The sequence below is a fragment of the Xenopus laevis genome, chromosome 2S (assembly GCF_017654675.1).
Source record: "Xenopus laevis strain J_2021 chromosome 2S, Xenopus_laevis_v10.1, whole genome shotgun sequence".
Taxonomy (NCBI): domain Eukaryota; kingdom Metazoa; phylum Chordata; class Amphibia; order Anura; family Pipidae; genus Xenopus; species Xenopus laevis.
Window position 1 is genome coordinate 76,465,848 of NC_054374.1, and position 16,703 is coordinate 76,482,550.

The 16,703-nt window shown below is 37.2% G+C and overlaps 1 protein-coding gene across 1 annotated transcript; it reads left to right on the forward strand.

The window, feature by feature from the left end:
* The first annotated feature begins 515 nt into the window (after positions 1-515).
* On the forward strand, positions 516-8,486 carry snip1.S (Smad nuclear interacting protein 1 S homeolog). Its single transcript, NM_001093245.1, is given in 4 exon segments — positions 516-727; positions 2,576-2,687; positions 4,544-5,097; positions 7,610-8,486. Coding segments are annotated over 4 exon segments (1,104 nt in total). The 5' UTR covers positions 516-554; the 3' UTR covers positions 7,875-8,486.
* Positions 8,487-16,703: the final 8,217 nt, after the last annotated feature.

The window sequence follows — 16,703 nt, forward strand, 5'->3', positions numbered from 1 at the left end:
TTAAATGAGTAGCCCAATTTGGCTGGAAATCCATCTCTGTACAGAGAAGAAAATGTAAGCAAAACAATGATATCGTATAACTTATTAAGCGCATGTATTTCACAAAACCTAGAAACGCTGCTTCCGCCAGACTACTCATTAACACCACTGTAACGTGAAACCATTCACACTACTTTCTTCCAAAAGCCGGAACTGGAAACCAGCAGCCGTACGGCATGTTGGGAATTGTAGTTTAAAGCCTTAACATTGACGTCGTGGTGACTAGCGCGACAACAACTTTTTTTTTTTTCTTTTTAAGAATTGAAGTTTAATTTGTTCGCGAGTAGTCGATGGAAATTTCGATTTCGACGCGCCGGCGCTACTCTGAAGTGAATTTTGTGACGCTGCTAAAGCGTAGCTGGAAACTACAAGTCCCGAGAATGAATGAGGAAAGGGAATTGTTTCCGGTTCGAAGGTAACGTTTGGGGTAACTTCAGTAGCTTCCGGAGAAGCAAGATTACTTAATTTCTTGGTAGTGCTCGGATTGAGTTTTGCGAAAAGGTAATATTGCCAGTATGAAGGAGGAAGATGATAAACGACGGAAGCAGAGAGCGCACAGCCCAGAGCCAGTCACTATCAAACAGGAGAGGATAAGTCCCGTCAGGCAACACCGCACCCGGCGAACTCCGAGTCCTAGAAGCAGTGATGGGGGATCGCCTCACCGTCACCAGGGGCGCAGGCGTAGCAGGTAATTCCCGCATAGTAGTGCCAGTGTCAAGACAACTTTGTATTTATTCTGGGTTTTTTTTATACAAACAGAGAGCAAAACGTGTTTTAAACAAATGACAATATAAACTACTGTTGTACGCCCCTGGTAAAACTGGTGTGTTTGCTTCAGGAACATCAAAGAAGAAGGAAAGGCTTTGTACATTTGGGGTTGCCAAATGTTAGGCACCCCCAAGTGTTTGTATTGACTTACCTGAAACCCCGGGCCTGTGCTCCTATGAGCAGAAAACTGCACCGGCCCGGGGTTATACCAGTGAGCACCACAAAGCCATCTTCTTCCGTCTTCCTTTTTCCTTCGCGCAGCTGTGCAGTAGAACAAAAAGCTGAACGCAAACTAAAAAGTCGACTATTTTGTTCTACTGCACATGCCTTTGCCCCGGGAAATTTGAAGAAAGAAGAAGATCGCTCCGTGGTGCTCGCTGGAAGAACCCCGGGCTGGTGCAGTTTTCTGCTCATAGGAGCATTTCACGTAAATAAATACAATCACTTGGGGGTGCCTAACATTTGGTACAAAGCCTTTCCTTCTCCTTTAAACACACTGCAGAAATCAATTACCTGATTTCCAGGGAACGTTGGTTTCCTAATTTAAAAATGCCTGATTCAGACAGAACCGCTGGCTCTTTGCTTGAAATGTTCAGAAAATGTTAAATATCCACCTGCTGTAACAGTGTTTATGCAGTTATACAGGGAGTGTGGCCCATCCATGTTCTTTGTGGGATTAAATATTGACACGTTTTACCAGTGGAGATTTTCATTGTTTATCATCCTAGTGAGAAGTTCTTTTCTGATTCAAATCGGTAAATAACTGCTAAGGCTTGGCTGATGGCTTGATTTTAAAGTTAAATATAAAAACTGTTATGCATTGATACATTTTGAAAACCTGTATCCTTTTTAAAGCTATAAAACACAGAAGATTTTATCATTTCAACTTGCCCTGGACCCCCATTATTTCCGTTGCTTCTCATTGTAGACCAGGCAAATTAGGGCAAGTCACATTTTTATTTTATCACAACAGAAGTACACATCATTTTGTTCAAAACATTTAGGGGCACATTTACTAAGTTCGAGTGAAGGATTCGAAGTAAAAAAAAAAAAAAAAACTTTGAATTTCGAATTTTTTTTTTTTTGGTACTACGACCATCGAATAGGCTACTACGATCTTCGACTACGACTTCGATTTGAACTAAAAATCATTCGACTATTTGACCAACGATAGTCGAAGTACTGTATCTTTAAAAAAAACTTTGACTACCTACTTCGCCACTTTAAACCTACCGAGCTACAATGTTAGCCTATGGAGACCTTCCCCATAAGTTTTCTAAGCTTTTTTTTGATCTAAGGAAAATCCTTTGATCGATGGATTAAAATCCTTTGAATCGTTCGATTCAAAAGATTTAATCGTTCGATCAAAGTATTTGCAGTAAATCCTTCAACTTCTTCGATATTCGAAGTCGAAGGATTTTACTTTGAGGGTTGAATATCGAAGGTTAATTAACCCTCGATATTCGACCCTTAGTAAATGTGCCCCTTAGTCTGACATGAGCATTAAAAGCAAAGTATATTGGACTTGGCTTTTTGCTGTTAATATGATTAGCTTCTCAAATAATAGGCAACTGTTTTGCCAAGAAATTCATCATTTGTCACAACTACTTTTCCAGGAACTTTTAGCTTCATGTAATTGTGTCCCTGTCCCCTTATAGGGGCTACTGAACACTTTTTAGTTGAGTTTACTTTACCCTCAAAATGCCACCTTTGTGATGCTAGACTATCAGACCAGTCCATCTAATTTTATATCTAATCTTATTTATAGATCACCTTCACGGAAAAACAAACCATCTTTCAAAAGAAGCAAATCGCCCAAGAATAAAAGACACAGAAGCGACAGTAGGAGTCCACCTCCCTTGGGGGTTAAAATTAAGCAGGTAGTCTGAGAACATATAATTTTTTTTTATATATATATAAATATTTTGTTAAATTGTTGTCACACTTCAGAACCACAATTCAGTTTGCTATGATTCCAATTGATGGTACACCATGTGATTACCATGCATTTTATTTGTGTTTTGTGAGTATTCCTCATTTAATTAGCCCCATGCTTTTTTGGAAGGCTCTGTTTTATATGCATTATAGGAGAACTAAAGCTTAAAGAGAAACTGACATCAGATAATAACCTATCATAACATTGTCTTTGAATGCTATTTATAATTTTGCCATAAAGGTATTTGCCTGATGCGTTTACCTTTCTTACTACCCTGTTCCTCTGTGAGGGAGCTGCCATATTTGTGCAGCAGTAGTCCATTTGCATTCAAAACTCTGACAGGCTGAGAAGGGAACTTCAAGTGACAATTACTTACAAAAGCAGCGAAAATCTGTGACAAACATGTCAACATGACCTATAGGTGACTTTTGATGTAGAATAATATTTTGAAAAGAACATTTTTAGTGTCAGTATCACTTTAACTAAAGAATTGGCCTAGAAATGTTGTATATTATGTTTTGGGCTTCTTTACCAGCCCAAGGCAACAACAGCCTGTGCCTCTGAACAAGCTCCTCATTTTCTTTTCTGTTCATTCACTGCAAATGCTCTGTGCTGCTGTCACTTACTGAGCTTTTGGACTGACTCAAAATATACAGTTCATATAGTATATAAATGTCACAATATAAGGCTGATTAGTAATTTATACAGATAATTACTACATGACAGCACATAAACCTGTACAACCAGAATTTAATAAACGGCCTTGTAGCATCGGCTTATATTTCAGGCCAACCTCATTTTCTGCTTGATAATTTGCAGCAACCCCTAAGCTGCTCAGAGCCCACCGAGCATATGAGTGTCGCAGACACTTTCCAAGATGGTGATCCCCTGCGACAAGTTTGAAGTCCTATTAATTTTTAGGCTTTAATTTTCCCCCCTCTCCCTACTGTAGTTTCACATTAACAGATAACTATTTTAATTTTGTCCTATTCTCATATTTATGATCTTTCTAAAATGTCATCTGATTAATCATATTTGTTGTATTTTCATATAGGGTTTTACATTAATTTGATATACTTACAAGACAGCCAATGGTAATTCATTGTAAGCATAATGCATGCTATAGTCGTGCAACTGCAGAGATGAATTCTTAAAGGGGTGGTTACCCTTTGCTTTAACTTTTAGCATGTTAATAGAATGGCCATTTCTAAGCAACTTTTCAATTGGTCTTCATTATTTATTTTTTATGTTTTTTTTTAATTATTTTCCTTTATCTTCTGACTCTTTCCAGCTTTCAAATGGGGGTCACTGACCCCATCTAAAAACAAATGCTAAGTAAGACTACACATTTATGGTTATTGCTTTTTATTGATCATCTTATTATTTATGCCCTCTCGTATTCATATTCTAGTTTCTTAATCAAAACAGTGCTTGGGTTGCTGGGGTAATTTGGACCCTAGCAAACCGATGTCTAAAATTGCAGACTGGAGTGTTGCTGAATAACTCAAAAACCACAAATAATAAAATAGTAAAAAATCCAATTTCTAGATATGTTGCCCTGATTAAAAACTGTACACTGCTTCCAAGGCCCCTTGTCACCTTACTGAAAAAATAAGTACATGACAGAGCTGCAATTGTCAAAGATTATATAATATGAAACAATAATTATAGTGCTGGACATAAATGAAGATGTGTACATTTCTTAACTGTTGTTTCTCCAGCAGTTTTAAAAATATAATCTACAAACTTGTATAGATATTACAGATGTAGCTCATCTGTGCTTTTTTTTTTTTTTAATAGGAGAAAGTAGAGCACTCTCAAAGGCCATATCGGGACAGACCACACAAAGACAGAGGACAGGAGGATCACAGAAAAAATAGAAACCGAGATCAAACAGATCAGGATCGATACAACCGCCCTCGCCCCAGAGACAGAGAGAGAAATCGAGAGGAACAGAATTTCAGAGATCAGAGAGAAGAAAGGGAATTCTACAATGATCAGAGGAGGGAAAGACGTCAGCGAGATGATCAAGCTGTGGAGGAACAAAATGAAGATGTGAATAATTCCACCGAGGAAGGAAGTTCAAACAAAGAAAAGCCCAATTTTGAACTATCTGGTGCCTTATTGGAGGACACAAATACATTTAGAGGAGTTGTAATTAAGTACAGTGAGCCTCAAGAAGCACGTATTCCAAAGAAGCGATGGCGTTTATACCCATTTAAAAATGATGAGGCCCTCCCTGTTATGTACGTTCATAGACAAAGTGCCTATCTACTGGGCAGGCAAAGGCGCATCGCTGACATTCCTGTAGACCATCCATCTTGCTCCAAGCAACATGCTGTTCTGCAGTATCGGTGAGAACTATAAACTTTCAGATTGGTAAAGTTCTACCCGCTAGTATATTTTGGCACATATTTAAAAATCTTTCTCCATGTCCTGTCCTGCAATGTATTATCTATCCTCCAGGCTAATTGGTTAGTACTTGATATGACAAATGCATTCATCACTAACTGATATAGCTGTGTTCCATTGTGCAAGACTTCATGTATGTGACCATAATATCCAATTGCTTGGCATCCTTGTGCAACAGCCCATGTGTACATTTATTTACACCGACAAGAGGGCATTAGTAAAAGAAGGGAAAGCTAAAAAAGAAAAAATAACGTATGCAGAATCTGCAAGCAGAGTATTTAATTCCTTAAGAGCATGGGAAAGCTCTATAGCATAAATATTATACATGATTTATTTTAATATTTCCATTAAACAGAATTCAGACATAAAATGGAGGTGAGCCAATTGGGTTATTGAGCCCAGCAGTGGCCTGACTTATGTTAAAACATACTGTTATCTGATATAAAAACGGTGGGGTAGATTTATTATACACATGAGCACTAATGATTTATACTGTATCAGCAGCCTGATTTACCAAACTGTTAAATGATTTAACAATTCTCTCCAGGGCTTTTCCAGATTAACTTGCCTTGCATTACATTATATCACATTTTGGAGGGTAACAATTCAGTGGGGTGAGCTAGAACAGCATGACCTTTCAATGCAACAGGAAGGCATTTTGTAAAAGGGGTAAAATTGAAACTGTTGTTGTTCTGGGTTGTTCACCTTTAAGTTAACTTTTAATATGTTCTAAGCAAAATTTCAATACATTTTTTTTTTTTTTTATAGTTTTCAAATTATTTGCTTTCTTCTTCTGATTCTTTTCAGATTTCAAATGGGAGTCACTGACTCTTACTTAAAAGACTAATGCTCTCTAAGGCTATAAATGTATTGTTATTGCTACTTTTTATTACTCGTCTTTCTATTCAGGCCCTCTCCTATTCATATTCCAGTCTCTTATTCAAATTTGTGCATGGTTGCTAGGGCACTTTGGACCCTAGCTACCAGACTTGAATTTGCAGACAGCAGAGCTGCTGAATAAAAAGCTTAATAACTCAAAATCCACAAATTATAAAAAAGGAAAACCAATTGCAAATTGTCTTAGAAAATCACCTTACAGTATACTAGAAGTTAATTTAAAGATGAGCAACCCCTTTAAAGGGGAACTATCGCGAAAATGGAAATTTTATATAAGCTTCCTCGTACTGAAGTAAGACACTTTCTAAATACAATCAATTAAAGGGGTTTTTCACCTTTAAATTAACCTTTAGTATAATGTAGAGAGTATTCTGAGACAATTTGAAATTGTTTTTTATTTTTATAATTTGCAATTAGTTTTATTATCTCAGTTTTTTTAGTTATTTAACTTTTTATTCAGTTGCTCTCCAGTTTGCTATTTTAGCAGTCTGGTTGCTATGGTCCCAATTACCCTAGCAACTATGCATTGATTTGAATAACAGACAAGAATATGAATAGGAGAGGACTTAATAGAAAGACGAGTAATAAAAAGTAGCAATAACAATACATTTGTAGCTTAACAGAGCAATTGTTTTAAGATGGGGTTAGTGACCCCTATTTGAAAGCTCGAAAGAATCAGAAGAAAAAGGCAAATAATTTAAAATCTATACAAAATATATAATGAAGACCAATTGAAAAGTTGCTTAGAATTGGCCATTCTATAACTTACTAAAAATTAACTGAAAGGTGAACCACCCTTTTTAAATATTCTGCATTGTTCATGAAATAATCAAGTTTATATTCACTATTCTTCTCTCAGCATCTGTTTCTCCATTCTGTCTTCATGCAGCAGTTTGGTGTCAGATGAATGATCCAATGAATAAGAGCTCACTCAAAAATAACTGATTTGTGTACAAACACAATCTAACAATAAATGCCTTTTGCACAAATACTGCATGTAGAGAGACAGGATTTCTGGTGATTTAAATAGAGTGAGCTCTAATAAATCTTCTAGGCAAAAGGAGCCCCCCTATAAGATATAATGGATGTAACTGTCAATAAATATCTGACACCCAACTCCTGCATAAAGAGAGAATGAAGAGAAACAAATGCTGAGAGAGTAATAGTGAACATAAACTTGATTTCAGAAACGGTAAATATATTTAGAAAACTTCTTATTTCAGTGTGCTCAAGCTTATATTTGATTTTCATTTTTGCGATAGTGCTCCTTCTGTTTGATCAGGCCCTAACTGAGCTTACAGTTTTGCAATTGTCATCTTATGTGATACACTCCTGCATCCCAGAAGGTTTAGAAGGCTGAAAAGAACAACAGATCTGGAAAATTCTGTATACAGTTAGGGAAGTTTCAGGCATTAGCGTAAGGTTAGAGCATTTTCGCAGGTACTTCTGCTCAAACAATCCACAAAATAATTGTGGGTTGGATGGAGGGTTGGCATAAGACCATGGAGAATTGTCCTAAAAACGAATTCTTATTTTTTTTATGTTACCACTTTTCAGGATGGTTGAGTTCACCAGAGCAAACGGCACAAGTGGACGGCGAGTGAGACCTTACATTATTGATCTTGGTTCTGGCAATGGCACCTACCTAAATAATCAGCGCATTGAACCACAAAGATATTATGAATTAAAAGAAAAAGATGTTTTAAAATTTGGATTCAGCAGCAGAGAGTACGTCGTCTTACATGAAACCTCCGACACATCTGAAGTCGACAAAAAACAAGATGAGGATGAGGACGAGGAAGATGAAGGGACAGACAGTTAGCAAATATATATATACGTATACGTAATTTTGATTTTGTTGGATGTACTTTTATTTTCAGCAAACAGAAAACGTATTTACTAAAATGCAACACCAGTGCTTGCTGTAGTACCAGTTCCTGTTGGAAATTTTTTCAGTTCTTTATTATGAATGGCATAGTACATCTTGTAAAAAAAGAAGCAAAACCAAAAAAAAGTGTACATAATCAAGTATGTCTTACCTTTTTTTCAAAGACTGGAAGGGCACCCACTGTTTGTTTGTGATTTAATACATGTAATGAAATTTGCATGGAACTAGGTTTTTTTTTTTTTTAAAGACAATGGCTTAACAAAAAGGAAGCCATGTGAATCCAAAAACAGTGCATTTTTATAAAGGCTGGGTGACATGTATATTTTCTAAAAGACTAAAAACTGTTAATACAAGTGTTTGCCTTGTATTATAATTCAGCAACAATGGCAATTTAAATGTATTTTATGTATATTTTTGTTCTTCTAAATCAAAAATATTTCGCTGATTCCTGTTCAAGTTTCACAAGCTGAAAATTGTCAATCATGAAAACACCAACTCTAGCCTTTTAGTGCTAGAAGTATCTAAATTAAAGTTTTTTGTCCCTTAGAGGCTCATCTGAATTTCTCATTATTTTCTGAAAACGACATCGAGCAAATCCGCACAGGTTTTTTCCCTTTATTTATCAATACATTTCTCCAAAAGTTTCTTGTGCAGGAACCCCCCCCCCCAAAAATCGTGAAAAAAAAAAACTGTACGAATTTATCATATTTTCCACCTGAAACGAAACCCAGCGCAGATCAAGATATCTTCGAGACTTCCTTCATTGACTTATATGCAACTTCTGCCGTTCTGAGATGCCGGATTTTCCGATTCTGACTTTTTCCATCCTCAAGGTAAAAAAAAATCGTGTTTTTTTTTTTTTTTTTCACAAAAAATTCTGATTTTATAGTAAAAAAAAAAAAACATGAATTTTTCGGTTTTTGCCATTGAGTTTATTAAATAACCCCCTTAGTGTTGTATGTAAAAATAGATTATTGTACACCGTCAGTTTTATTTTCTTTCTGCGAACAAGTTGGGCAGTTTAGCAGGTGTAAAAGTGGTTATATATAATAGAGAGAGAGAGGGGGGGAGGGGAAAAAAAAGAGTTGCGCATACAAATGCCTGGGGTGCACAAAAAGCTCATATAGTAGAACCCCCATTTTACTTCCCTTAATTTTAAGTTTCCCCTCATTTTACATTTTTGTATTTTGGTCCCACCTATATATTATGCACAATACATTTCCCTGATTTTCCATTTTCCTGAATTTTACACCATTTCTTTTCTGGTCCCCTGAAAAACGTAAAATGAGAGTTCTACTGTATACAAAAAGTTTGGTACAGGACTTGCAAAAAAAAAATAAAATAAAAAAAACTGAGTTTATTAATGATTAGTACATAAGAACCAACATTTTGGCCCCTCTACTGGCCATTCATTAGAGAACATACTGCCTTTAATGGACCTTAACAACCAAATAACAGTTTATTGAAAAATCAGATAAGTCATCATGGATTCATTGCAGCTATGTGTTTAACTAATATTGTTTTTAGCTGGTCATATTATGTTAAAGAAGGGAAGCTCAGAAATATAGGAACCTTTTAACTGGCCCCAAGCATTCCAAAAAAAAAAAAAAAAAAACCATTTTCCATACCTGTAGTTGATCTGAACTTGACAACCCACTTAAATTGCTGTACACATATTCTTTGGAAACAACGTAACGAGGGTTGCCACCTGTTGCCTTTGAACCAGGCAACTGGGTTTTTAAATGGGGCTATCTGGTTCAAAACCTCTCACCCATGTTTTGCAGGTTAAAAATAAACGAGCAAAACCTCCCCATCGGAGACATCCTAGCACTGCCCCAATGTCACAGCCCGCCCACATCACTGGATTGCCCATAAGTGTCATTTTACCACCCCCTGATGTCAGAGCCTGCTCCCTTTGTCCGGATTTGAATTAAGACTGGTAGCGACCCTAAAAGTTATCCTGAAACAGAGCCGTCCGAGAAAAGGTGGTATGCGCATTTAACATTTGTTAAAATGTAGCACGCCGTTTAAGAGTTGTGTTAAACATTGATTCTGTATTCTTTTAATAAAAAGTATTTTTGTATTATAAATAAGTTAAGGCCCTTGTAATTGGAAATGTTTGTTGAAATAGGGATTCTAAACTTTGTGTAAACAAACCCATTCCTTTTTCCCCAAGCTGCAGCCTATGGGGTATATTTATCAAAAAGTGAAGTTAGAGGTCGCCACAGTCGTCTAGAGTGAAATTCCACCACTGTCCATTCATTTCTATGGGATTTTTAAGAGTATTTTCAATGGGTGAAAGTTCATCCTCGGATAAATATGCCTTTCAAAATCCCATAGAAATGAACGGAGAGTTGCAGAATTTCACTCCAGAGGACTGTGGCGACCTCTAACTTCACTTTTTAATAAATAGACACCAGTGTCTCTGGAATACTGATAGGAATAGGTATTTTCTCGCAGATTGTTGATTCTGGACTGTCAAATTTTTCAACATGTTTGAATAAGTATTACAGGCTTTCTGATACAGTATATATAGAAGACCAAGTTAATGTGGTACTATCCTACTATACTGCTATCCCCAGAAAATACAAGGCTGTTTCCAAATAAATTGGGAAACTGTAAAATGTAAATAAATATAAGATTGGAATAACATGCAAATCATTTAAATCTATGCTTAAATAGTTAAATGGTATAATAATTGTAGAAAGGTATCTCCAAATTTGCACTCGGTATTGAGTCTATAATTGATCAAATATTACTTAAATTATTCTCAAGGCACCTGATTCAAAATTAAAACCACATACAACAATATAAATTGATTATCTTTAATTACACATCTGCAAAAAACATATATTAATGAAAAAATATATAACTTAAACTTTAAAAAATTGATCAGTATTAATAAAGTGCATTAATTCATGTTAGATTGGATTGTTAGGACTGGTAATCAGTATTATTAAGGATTCATAATAAATTCATGTGAATTTCATAGATTGTATATCAGTGGTTATGAACATGTTAATTCCTTGATTAAGTTGGTTAGTGAATGTCCCAAAAAAAACGAAAAAAAGTCCATCAAAATGGACCGCAATCACTGGGGTCTGCGTCAGCTTCAGACAGTCTCTCTTAAGCGCCGGTTGCAAACATCTGTGGTTTCTGTTTGCAACCGGCGCTTAAAAGAGACTGTCTGAAGCTGACGCAGACCCCAGTGATTGCGGCTTGGAAGAGCACTGTCGGTGGGCATGCGGACGCTTCGCAGGACGGAGAGTGAGATGCGGTGCGTGGTGTTCGCGACCTGAGGCGGTCTACAGCAGCATCCACACTGCGCGGCTTGTGGCGCCGACCACTGGGTGAATCTAACTGCAGTACTTAAAACGCGGTAGCGTATACCGGCACCAGCTTTTGCGCTAGTTCACTAGAAATAGTCATAAGCGCTGCACCCTTTGATCCACTGGGGCCTTCCGAAATCAATATAGGATACCTTTTCAGCAACAGTAATTACTGCCATACATTGTTGCAAGCTGACTGTTTCTCAATCTTCTTGCAGTAAGGGGATTAAATCGATACATTCTAGCCACATAGTGGCAAAAGCAAGGATAATATCAATTTAACGTTCTCTTAGTAAATCCTTTTAACAGATCACTTGGAAATTTTGATGGACTTTTTTTTGTTTTTTTGGGACATTCACTAACCAACTTAATCAAGGAATTAACATGTTCATAACCACTGATATACAATCTATGAAATTCACATGAATTTATTATGAATCCTTAATAATACTGATTACCAGTCCTAACAATCCAATCTAACATGAATTAATGCACTTTATTAATACTGATCAATTTTTTAAAGTTTAAGTTATATATTTTTTCATTAATATATGTTTTTTGCATATGTGTAATTAAAGATAATCAATTTATATTGTTGTATGTGGTTTTAATTTTGAATCAGGTGCCTTGAGAATAATTTAAGTAATATTTGATCAATTATAGACTCAATACCGAGTGCAAATTTGGAGATACCTTTCTACAATTATTATACCATTTAACTATTTAAGCATAGATTTAAATGATTTGCATGTTATTCCAATCTTATATTTATTTACAATTTACAGTTTCCCAATTTATTTGGAAACAGCCTTGTTATTCAAACATGTTGAAAAATTTGACAGTCCGGGATCAACAATCTGCGGGAAAATACCTATTCCTATCAGTATTCCAGAGTCACTGGTGTCTATTTATTAAAAAGTGAAGTTAGACATCGCCACAGTCCTCTGGAGTGAAATTCTGCAACTCTCCATTCATTTCTATGGGATTTTGAAAAGCATGTTTATGGTTTCTTCTTTGCATCATATTTTACCTTGCATTTGTGAATGCAGCAGTGTGTTCACAGACAATAGTTAGGGAAGTTATCCTGAGCCCATGCAGTTATTCTCTCTACAGAATCTTGTTTGTATTTAATGCAGTGCCGCCTGAGGTCCTTAAGATCATGGCCATCCAATGTTGGCTTTCAGCCTTTGGTATATAGAGAGTTCTCTGGATTCCCTTATGTACTGTAGATAATGAAATCCCTGAATTCTTTATAACTTTATACAGTTAAATTTTACACAGTGTCCCAACTTTCCTGGAAATATGGTTGTACTTTTATATTACTGTTATCTGTAACCAGGGCAGCCGTTAGAAATCCCAGGGCCCCGTACAACAAAATTTTTGCCAGCCTCCAAGCCCCGCCCCAGATCACGCTCACTCCACATCACAGTTAAAAGACCACACAGACATCAGCGCTAAAATAGGTAAACCCCCCCACACACACACACAAGTTATAAAAAGCTATTGGGGACCAGGGCCCCCCTATAAGTTAAAAATAAAATAATGGCACCAGGGCCCCCCCCATAAAAGTTTCTTTTAAAAAGCATTGGTGCCAGGGCCCCCCTTACAAGTTAAAAAAACAATTAGGGCCCCAAAGAATATTTTTTTAAAAAAAAATTGGCGCCAGGGCCCCTTTACATGTTAAAAAAAAAAGTTGTGGCCCCAAAGAATATTTTTTTAAAAAACATTGGTGGCAGGGCCTATAGAGTATTAAAATAATACATTGATGACCAGGGGATTAAAAAAACAAAAAAAACACATTGGTGTTCAGAGGAATTGAACTTGTGGCTTCCGGACTTTAACTTTGCCTCCTTTTGTGACATTGGGTCTTTTTTGCCGCTTCAGGACTTCAATTTCAGCTGTTTCCGTGACTTGGGGTCTTTCTACCGCTTCGGGACTTCGGCTGTTTTTGTGGCTTCGGGTCTTTTCGGGACTTGGGTTGTTCTGCTTTTTCGGCATATCGGCTGTTCGGGACTTTGGAAGGAGGTGGCAAAAAAGTTCAACACTGCCAGGGCCCCCTTCAGGCCTGGGCCCGGTACACTTGTAGCCCCTGTGCCACTCTGATGGTGGCCCTACCTGTAACATTGCTTGCTTATTTGAAACATCATTGGTACTTTTTCAATGTTGCTTCTACATTTTAAATTTAGTGTCCTGGATATGGTTTCCAAAACTAATAACTCCTGCCGAAATAATAAAGGTATTTTAAAGATGTACAGAGCAGCAGGATTGTAAATTAATTAGTAAATTAAAAAATAAGTAATTTGCCTGTGCTGAGTGGGTTGCATGTACAAACTTGGGAAGGACCTGTTTATGCAGTGTTACCCATTGATGGTTTTCTCTATGGGTTTCATTTAGCTGTATTAAGATCGACACTTTTATGCCAGACATTGGGGGTGGGGGGGATTTATCAACACTCAGATTCAAACTTATCTGCACAAAAACTCACAAATTTAAATTATATTTTTGAAAAACTCATTGGTATTTATTAGGGGACCTGTCACCCTAAGAAATAATTCCAAATCCTATTTTATGATGTTAGACAAGCACAATAAACTTTAAAAATTATTTAAATCATGTTTCTTTTAGTCTTGTAATTCACAATCACACTAAGACAAGCTTTGCATCATGCCAAATTCTTGTTTATGCACCAGAATGGGGCACCATGCCCATGCACTGGCTACACAATTAGATGGTGAGGAGGAAGGGGGAATGTGGGTAAAGCAGTGACGTCAAAAAAGTACAGAACGTTAAGTGAAAGTAATTTCCTGCTCCAACCCCATGCGAAAGGCATAGTGGAGGGGCAGACAATATATGATTGACAGCTGAGATTTTTAAACACGTTTATAGCAGTTATTGATGTATTAATAAGATAAAGATTTTGGGTTTCATGTTTAATATGAAAAGGACTTGTATTATACAGCTTTTTATGTCTGGGTGACAGATCCCTTTTAAGCACACAAAACTCAAAAAACTCTAATGTAAAACTTCAGCGTCTAAAGCTTGAGAGCTCGTGTAGAAGTCAATTCACCTTTCTTTCCTTCAAGGACAGACCTCAGTCAGACAGAAGTGAATGCTTTGGATTGTTTTTATTTTTCAAGCTTCCTGCGCCCCTCTCTGGTGTGAATGAGGAGAGAAAGGTCATCAGTATAGTAAGTAGAGCTGGGCTAGGGATTAGTCAGGGTGCTTAGGGAAGATTTACTGTGCATGCTTGTGTCCAGGGTTTTGGGAAGATTTACTTTGCATGTGTGTGCGCAGGGCATAGGGAAGATTTACTGTGCATGCTTGTATCCAGGGTTAAGGGAAGATTTACTGTGCATGTGTGTGCCCAGGGTTTAGGGAAGATTTACTGTGCATGCTTGTGTCCAGGGTTTAGGGAACATTTACTGTGCATGTGTGTGCCCAGGGTTTAGGGAAGATTTACTGTGCATGCCTTTACCCAGGGCTTAGGGAAGATATACTGGGCATGTGTGCCCAAACATGGCTTAGGGAAGATTTACTGCGCATGCTTCTGTCCAGGGCTTAGGGAAGACCACCCACACCTGTGAATGCCCCCAGTTTGCATCTGTAGGAACCCTCCTCCACTGCACCTTCAGGCTCGCAATAGCGCAAAGTATTAATTAGTGGTTGAGAGGGGCAACGCCAGACACAAGAGTGTTGAAGGGCAGGGATTCATGGGTGATAATTTCTTCTTGCCAGTCAGAATTTGCATTTAGAATTTTACATTGGAAAACATTGAAGACAGAGGGATGGCCTGGGCACAGCAGGGACATGACTGTGGCTGAAACAACAGTGACTTGATCAGAATGGGGTGACTAAAACCCAGCCCAACAGGATTTGTGTTACTTATCTTAAATAAACCTAGCAGCCTCTTTGCATAACTGGGGCATGGCTTGGAGAAATAAGTGGAATGACTATACTAGCAAGGGTCATTTTGTTCATTGGGGCCCTACTCCACTTATTGGCAAAGCCAACTACTCAGTTTGGGCCTTGCAAACTTAGTGGCAAGTGGCCCAATTATTAATGGTGTTATCCTTGCGTTTGGTGTCTGTTTTCAACATGAACAGCAAAAAGTTCATTTTGGGGGAAAAAAAACATTTATTATTAGTAAAATCACTGATAATGATATCATATGAAAACAATTGTTTGTATTAATTTCAATATTCCAACTAATCTTTTGCTGGGAAGTCAGTCTTCACCCAAATCACTTTGGTGCAAGTGGGCTTAATTTTATGTATACTCAAAACACCTGTGTGGGCACATACCAACTTTTTTCTGTTTAGCCCTTCCAAATATGTCAGCATTATATAAAAAAAACTTTATAATAAAAGAGTTACTTCTATAAGCAACAATGTATTGCTTCTAACATTTTAAAAATGATTTGGATTTTTTAGGCCATGCCTCTAATCTGCACCTTGTTACACCTCAATCCACTCCAATAGAAATCTCTTCCCATTTTTAAATCCAAATTCTCTCCATGTTACCACCATCCGAGCAAAAGTGGGACAATTTTGAAGGATAGGTATTGTATCCTTTATCTTGATAGCTCAGAATTACAGGAAAGCCATCTCCAATAGGGCCCATTTAAACTATTTTTTTTAAAAAAAAAAATATAATAAAACATGAATGTACATTAAAAGTTACCTATTGGTCATGCTGATTGTTTTTGTAAGTAACTTAGTTGAAGTTCCTAAACCTGACTGTTTTGCCAACCTGACTATCCCATCTCAGACTGTCAGTTAAAGGGATACTGTCATTGGAAAAAAAATTTTTTTCAAAATGAATCAGTTAATAGTGCTGCTCCAGCAGAATTTTGCACTGAAATCCATTTCTCAAAAGAGAAATCTGACATGGGGCTAGACATTTTGTCATTTTCCCAGCTGCCGCAAGTCATGTGACTTGGGCTCTGATAAACTTCAATCACTCTTTACTGCTGTACTGCAAGTTGGAGTGATATCACCCCCTCCCTTTTCCTCCCCAGAAGCCAAACAAAAGAACAATGGGAAGGTAACCAGATAACAGCTCCCTAACACAAGATAACAGCTGCCTGGTAGATCTAAGAACAGCACTCAATAGTAAAAACCCATGTCCCACTGAGACACATTCAGCTACATTGAGAAGGAAAAACAGCAGCCTGCCAAAAAGCATTTCTCTCCTAAAGTGCAGGCACAAGTCACATGACCAGGGGCAGCTGGGAAATGGACAAAATGTCTAGCCCCGTGTCAGATTTCAAAATTGAATATAAAAAAATCTGTTAGCTCTTTTGAGAAATGGATTTCAGTGCAGAATTCTGCTTGAGCAGCACTATTAACTGATTCATTTTGAAAAAATTTTTTTTTCCCATGACAGTATCCCTTTAAAGGACATTACCTGTCTGATCACAGGGAGTCAGACAGGT